Source organism: Montipora capricornis, chromosome 6 (assembly GCF_036669925.1).
Source record: "Montipora capricornis isolate CH-2021 chromosome 6, ASM3666992v2, whole genome shotgun sequence".
Classification (NCBI taxonomy): Eukaryota; Metazoa; Cnidaria; class Anthozoa; order Scleractinia; family Acroporidae; genus Montipora; species Montipora capricornis.
In genome coordinates, this window is record NC_090888.1 from 55532874 (window position 1) to 55540373 (window position 7500).

The 7500-nt window shown below is 39.8% G+C and overlaps 2 protein-coding genes across 2 annotated transcripts in view; both read left to right on the plus strand.

The window, feature by feature from the left end:
* Window positions 1-7500, plus strand: part of LOC138052536 (2Fe-2S ferredoxin-like) — a 103447-nt gene that overhangs the window by 48306 nt on the left and 47641 nt on the right. The window lies entirely within an intron of this gene.
* LOC138052532 (coiled-coil domain-containing protein 174-like) overlaps window positions 5567-7500 on the plus strand; it is a 20680-nt gene continuing 18746 nt past the window's right edge. The window contains exons 1-3 of the mRNA XM_068899073.1: window positions 5567-5612; window positions 5703-5798; window positions 7281-7393. Of these exons, the coding sequence (XP_068755174.1) occupies window positions 5574-5612; window positions 5703-5798; window positions 7281-7393 (248 nt within the window). The 5' untranslated portion in view covers window positions 5567-5573. The remainder of the gene's footprint in view (window positions 5613-5702; window positions 5799-7280; window positions 7394-7500) is intronic.

Here is a 7500-nt window from a genome sequence, read left to right on the forward strand (position 1 = left end):
TATTACATGTACAGCAGAGGTCTTACGACTTGAACGACCTCAAACAAATTTAATATTTATGAATACTATATTATGCAAGATATGAGCGTATATATGTTTAATGCAAACTAATATGTCAGCAAGCTTATGTTAGGAACTGAAAGCATTAAGTTATATTCCGGAAATGAGATACAAAAATACTCCCGAATTCACTGATATATTTTTGTTTTCTTGTCTCCTTGAGGGACTGTGATTAATTTGAAAAGTGAAAGACAACTTTGCCCGTTTAGAGGTAAAAGGAAGGGTTTGCTTGGGAAAGGATGGGTAGGAAATTAAAAATCTTTGAAGTCAGTCAAACACGTGTTTCTTGCGCACGCCGCAGCGGACGGGCGCCGAGCAAGCTGGCAGTCAATCTCGACCCCAGAGCTCTTCTCTTGACTGAGGAAGAGAAGAGCTCTAGCTCTGGGGAACCCTGAAGCAAAGTGTCTTTTCATTGGTTTTCGTGAAGAACAATAGAGCGGTTTTCAATTGAGTGTCGAAAGTAATTAGCGAATTGCTTTGGTTTTGCGTTACTTCACTCAGTGATTGGTTTAAAGTTTTCCAGCCATTTTTTCAACAAATCGGAAGTGAAACCAAAACCAGTCGTGGCTCGTGCGTACACATTTACCCGCGCTTTGTGCCGGCTACGTGTAATTACTCCGAGTTTTGATTGGTTTACTGGATTGTCTCCGTCCTTTTTGATTGGCCAAAGTAATTACTTTGGTTTTGGTTTCACGACACTCGATTGAAACTCGCTCTAAAAAGCGTCTCTAACTGGTGCATTCATGTTAGCACGAGGAGTGAGCAGGCGCCGTAGAATTCAAATAGCCAATTTGTGGCTATGAGAACCCTACTTCGCATGATCTCCTACATAGAGTTTCCCAGAGCCTTGGGTCGATCCGAGGCTCTGGTGACGAGAATGGCTGGCAGTCAGCAATTGGTTATTGGTGATGCGACAAAGAAATTGTAATTGTGGCTTCGTGGTTACAAGAAAATATAGACATCTTAAAGTGATACTATGATCAAGAAATCACTTCCTTTTTTCTTCAGATTTTGAAAGTGTGTTTGGTTAACAACTGCCTGGCAAAATTTTGAGCTTTGATTTTCATCCGAAGGCTGTTTACTTTGATTGTAAACTTTGGATTTCATGGACTGGACCTCGGAGGGTTGGATCTAGGGAAAAGTGACGTCATTCCCTCAATGGCTTAAAATTCCAGCGTGTAAACGCAGTTTATTATGTATGCAAAACGGGAGGTTAAAAATCTCCCGTGCTGCATATTAATTCAGTCGCGTACAGACGCATTGCATTCTTAAACTAGTGAGTCTGACGTCATTTTCTCCTTGATCCAGCTCTGTCGAGATTTTAAAGTTAGTAATAGCGGACCATTAAATGGGAAAATTCCAGTTAAAATAAACAAGCGTCTGTTTGAAATTAAGGCTTAAAACGTGGATTACTTAATGTTTAGTTAACGTAGTTTTGAAATCCAAAGAAAAAAGATTTAATTGATTTTTTGATCTTGGTACCACTTTTAAGTTCTTTGACGGCGATGACAAAGGACGTCGTAAATAGAAAAACAAAAGGTTTTGGGAAATTTTACGTGGTTGTTTCAGTTTATGTAGCTTCTAAGAATTACATAGTCTGGTTTGCATTTAATATGACCCCTTTCTTTACCTCCCAGTATCTAAAAGTTAATTCTCCTAATTACTTCCATAGATTTCTTTCTTGGCTGGTTATGAGAATTTGGTGTTATATCGGAATCATACCCTTAGGCCGATTATGACCTTCATTCTCAATCCTTGCCTACCTGACAATGTATTGAAATTGAGAGGTGAATTTACATACTGATCAATACTGGGAGTCATCTGCATATGTTGCTTGTATCGTTGGTGACGAACAGGCTTTTAGGTTCCTAATGCTAGGAATGATAACTGTAGCTGAGTTTCTGCCGTCCATTACCACGGAATGTTTAAACTTCAACCGAAGTGCGCTACGGTACAATCTACAATCGCGTGATTCAACAGAAAAGCTGTCGAAAGCAGGTAGCAATGAGCTCTTTACAACCTCAAATTTCATTGGCCGGTAGAGGATGCAGCTGTCAACAACATCAACAACAACAACTTTATTTATCCACGGGATCCTTTAATATCATTAAAGGGTGGTCTTCTAAAGAGCCATGCGCATTAAACCTTGTACAAAAACTAAGACTTAAAAATTACAAATATTATTAAAAAAATCCTATAATAAGTGCTAAACTAAGTTAAGAAAATTCTAATATACAATAGCGGAATAAAAACTATTTGAAGTAGTGGCCCGCTTAGCCTCCGCTGACAGACTGTTCCAGGTTACAGCGCCCCTATAACGAAAACTTTTCTCGAGAGCCTCAGTGTTCGGTCGCGGAATAAACAGGTTATGTTGCGCACCTCGAAGATTATGTTTGTGAATGGTATTAACGCCGGCGAATTTATCAATCAGACAGGTATTCAGGTGATTTACAGTTTTAAACATTAAAGATTTCAGTTGTTTTGCACGTATGTCAGCGAGGCTATTCCATTTAAGGGCATGAAGAATTGGGGCAGATCTGGCATCGCAACTAGACCCTGTTATTATGCGTACAGCCCTGTTTTGTAGTTTCTGTAGTTTTTGGCTGAGGCCATTACCGATACAGTCCCAGACAGCGCTGCAATAATCGAAATGCGGAAGAATCAATGACTTGTAAATTGTAACAAGGGTACTCTGGGGACATATCTCTCTTAGCCTCCTCAGGGCAGCAAGTAGTTTAGCAACTTTACCGATAACTTCGAAGATGTGAGCCTCCCACGAGAGTGTTTCGTCAACCTGAACGCCAAGGCATTTGTAACTATTGACCCTTTCAATTGAATGCCCGTCAAGGCATATGTGTGGTTCACTAAGGAGCAAAGAGATTTTCTGCCTCGTGCCTGTAAACAGACATTTAGGCTTGAGGACATTAAGTCTAAGACGGCTTCAGGATTAGGCTCCATTGCTTCCGTTTAAAATTCGTTTGCGGCTGTTGCAATTTTTTACTGGGTTGCCTATGGGCAAACCCAGTCGAGGTCTACGTTTAGCTTTTTTTTTTTTTTTTTTTGTTTTTTTTTTTGTTTTTTTTCCGTGTCGGTAAAAGTCTTGCCTGTCACTCCCCTGGTAAGTAGTGTCTTTGTGAATAGAGCCTTCTGCGCGTATTTTCTTAGGATCGAGAGGGTAGTGGAACTGCGTAGATTGCTCTTGTGGACACAGTAGAATCATTAACTTAGCCTGCAATGGCGTCGAAAGTCATGTAACGCGAATGGCGTTTTAGTGGATCCTTAAACAAAATATACCCTTATGGAGCTCAATAATGGAAAGTCAGTTGGATAAACTAGGCATGAATCTCAAAAGCGACGAGTACTGAACTTCGACAACAATCTATCGCCCGTCGAGACGAAATCAAAGTGAGCAGTATTTACCTGAAGTACATGGTAATTTGACACAATTGAGTTTCTTGTCTTCACGCACGCAATCAAATAGGAAGAGGTTTTCGCCTCTAAGAGCAAATATGTTGTTTGTTTCAATAAAATTTTCGCTGGAAAAGGATTCTGTGGTATTTTCTGCCTTTGTGAATTATAATATCATGTTGTGTATTGAATTTTCGAGCTTAAGGTTCAAATGTGATATGGGAGAAGTTTTTTAGTATTGCTCTGTAAGCAGGAAGGGTTCACAGGCCTGTTGGAAGCGTGCTTGAGTTTCAACAAAATGAGGCCCAAAATCAGTGAAAACTTGTGACGCAGATGAATAATAAAGTAGCTGCTATTTCCAAAATGATGGAATTACCTGGTGATAAATAACGTCGTACGCGTCTTGGAGAGTAAATTTTGACTTTGCATAAACAAGAGTTGGGCGATTGTGATCTTTGTTTTGACTTCGCTCATTTCATTGTCAAACTTTATAACACTTGACAGAAAAAGAAACTTACAAAAACCCGGTATCTTGCCATCATTTGACACAGATGCTTCACTGTTTGGCGAGTAAACATGCCGCGGTAACTTAATCACGGCGCCCGCTGAATTCCGGCCATGTCACTTTCGATTTTGCAATTTAGTTAAACGTAGCAAAAATCTCCCAAAATGTTTGTCGCTTATGTTCTATAGATCGTTTTCACGTGACGTCATCACCTTCCAAAATCTAAAACTAAAGATCCACCAAAGTTTTTATCCTCATCAGGCATAAGAGGCGGCATATCTATATCTGTTGACAATTTCACAGCTCAATAGCGTGCTTCGATTGGAAACCAGAGCATTTTGAATTTCCGGATTATGTAGGTGCGTGACACAAAGCTACGATCAAGTTTGTTGAAAAATATATACTTATCTCATGATTTTGAGCCCTTTTAGAAGTTAGAGCATTAGGAAAAGTGCTTATGTAAATGCTTGTTTTTTCAGTAGTGATAATCAGTCGCCTAGATAGCCAAAGTCAGTTCCAGATGTTTACACTATTTTCCGGCCTGCGAAACATTTCGACGAATATCTGAAGTTTGGGGAAACGCAGAGGCCTAAAACTTGGACAAGTGTCTTATTTCTTTATCTTCTATAAGATAACAATTTCTTAGCGTTTTGCACTGGATAGTTTTTTATTTATTTTTTTTATTGCGTGACAGTGAAAACGATCTATATTCAAGGTTCAAAATTAATGTTGTTTTCATGTCGTAAATATTTTATTCTCGATCGACCGTCCGGGAAACTTCCTTCTGCTCTTTCTGAAAACTGTGTATCAATATTTATTTGCTTTTTCATCAATATTTGTTTTGCATAAAGCACGCTAACAGAATCTGTACCTTGCTGAGTTCGCATTTGTTAGCGTTAATAGTATTTTCGGTCAGATGTTTCTGTTTTTTATGAGGGGTTTATTGTTTTGGTCTCCCATCCCAACACTAACCCCGCGAAACAGGGCTTGACTTCAGTGAAGTTTAGTATTACAAAGTTTTCGGTTGCTCATAGTGCACACTTGTAGTGAAAAGAAGTTGTGAGGGAACTTGAAAATTATCAACATGTCAGCCCAGAAGCCAATGTTTCTCGCTTCTCTTTTATTTGTTATTCTTCAGAGACTGGAATGCTGTATTTCAATACCACACAATTCAGTGCCTTCTGATTTTCTGTAGCTCGTACCACAGGCAAGCCAGTGTATGCTTCACAGAAGCATCTAGTTTCTTAACCAATCACGAAGACCGTTTTTTGAATGTCTACCTCTTGACCCGTTCTTTCCTGCTTTATAAATATCCCCACTATTGATGACTGGGGCGGGGACTGGGATGACTTTCCTATAGGCTACTTTCGAATTATGCAAGATTAAAAAAACACAGAGTCAAGGTTAAGAGAAGTGATTTGCATCATCTTTGCTTTCTCCGATTTTCCTTTTTTCCCAGAGCTGATTCGTTAAATGCCTCTCATTCTATTCAATGCACGACCCCCACCCACCTCTCCCCATCTCTAAAAAACAGGAACCCGAAATATAGAGCCCACTATAGCTTTCCCACCGATGCAGCGGTTGTATGATTAAAAAACACATGGCGGCTAAGAGAGTTTTCGAACTGAACGAAGCTTCGGTGAGGATTTCTAACATGTTTTTTCCTGCACACCCGATTGGAACTTTGCTTGCCTAATCAAATGATAAATATTTTGTATTTTCTTCTAAGATTGTAGATTTGAAAGCGGAACTTATTCGCAAAGAATCTCAGTTCAAACGAGAAAACTTTGGTGCTGAGCAGAAAGTTAATAATCGGCAACCTAAGGTATTTTAACGTAGTATTAGGCTGGGTTATAACGCTTTATGCGATCTATAGTATGCTAATTACTGATAATTAGACATCCGATCGTCTTGAACAATTGTATGAAAAATGTTAGAGAGCGAAAACGGTGCGACTTTAAGATTAAATTGAGTTGAGCTCAATGACTGCATGCTACCGCAGTGCCGTGGTGCCCTAGTCTACTTATGGTTAAATGGTAGAATGGCTGGTGCCGCAGTGCTGCGTTGCGTGCCTCATGGGTTAAAGAACAAGGTATATCCAACACCACAACTGCGACACTGTGACAGCAGTGCTTTTAGGGTCCATTTCTTGTGGCCGGGTATTCTTCTGTCAAGCCATTTTCTTTATATGTAGACTATGTACAACTTGCCTTCTTGTGAATATCTTTTCGAACGATTAGAACTTTTCTCCAAGTATGGATTTATCAAACCCAAGAGGTTTTGGTACAATGACCCTTGGTGTCAAGAGAGAATTTTGTGGCTGTTTCAGCTGTTGCTGGAGGGATAAGGGCTAACATTGTTTTCAAGACTGGCTCAGAGATCAAGCAATGGACACTCAATCCATTCACACTTCAAATGCCCTAGGACATCCCCCATTGACAAGTAAAACTATTAAGTGTCACACTCAGGGATCAATGGGTTAATATCACAAGGTTACGTCTAGAATCTGGGGAGCACGATTGGTGTGGTGAGAGCACTTGACTTGACTTCCCTTCCACTAATGATGGGGGAGAAGTTTCAGTTCACATACTTAACGTCATATGTGGGTTGAGTTGCTGGGTCTCCACTCTGCTCTGAGAAGCTTTACTTTGGGTACCACAGTTTTCCCCTTTCAATGGAAACCAATGTTTGGTTTCATATGAATTTGATTTTATTTAATTAACTTATGGTCTTCCCAACAATAGTAAAGCATTCATACTTGGTTACATAACCTCAGAACGTTAACAAAGTTGTTACTATATAGGATATATATGCACTACACTAGTAGACAGTCCACAGTTAATAAATCATGATAGTGGATGTTATTGTTTAAAATCACTAATGTCTAGTTCTCTCAAACTGAAAGACTTCAACATGTAGAGATGAGGCATTCTGGATATTAGAGGAGTAAATTTAGACTCTCTGGGACAGCGAAAGGAAACATAGCTACTTTATAGCAGTTCTTGTGTGTTTGAATAATCCAGTCATGGTATTACCCAGATTGTTTGGTGGCACATCCACTTCTCACAGAGTTTTGCTTTCAACGTCCACAAAGCAGTTGGCAGTGTTACATGTGAGGGCTAAGTGGCTAATTACGGGATTCTAACCCTCTGCACTTTGGGGCTCTGCCATTGAAGGGTGTGCATCATTGAGTGATCTTGTTGTTAGAGGTGGGAATGGTTGGTGCAGATAAAAGGGGATAGGGAGGGTCGCTAACATTTTTAGCAGGCTTCCTGCCATGCATGATCATGTATCCTCTTTGCTTTAGAAACCTCCTGTTTGGGCAAAGGTGAAGAAAGAAACCAAACCAACAAATTCAGCAAAACCTGTGCAAGAAAATGAACTGTCATTCGAAGAACAGCAGCTTCTCCAAAAGTCAAGGTAAAACTGGTTTTAAGTTGAAGTTGGGCATCAGCACAGAATTGTCCCTCATTCCCATTTGGTTCCCATGACAGGTTTTTACTGTTAATAGTCCTGCTTTACTAACA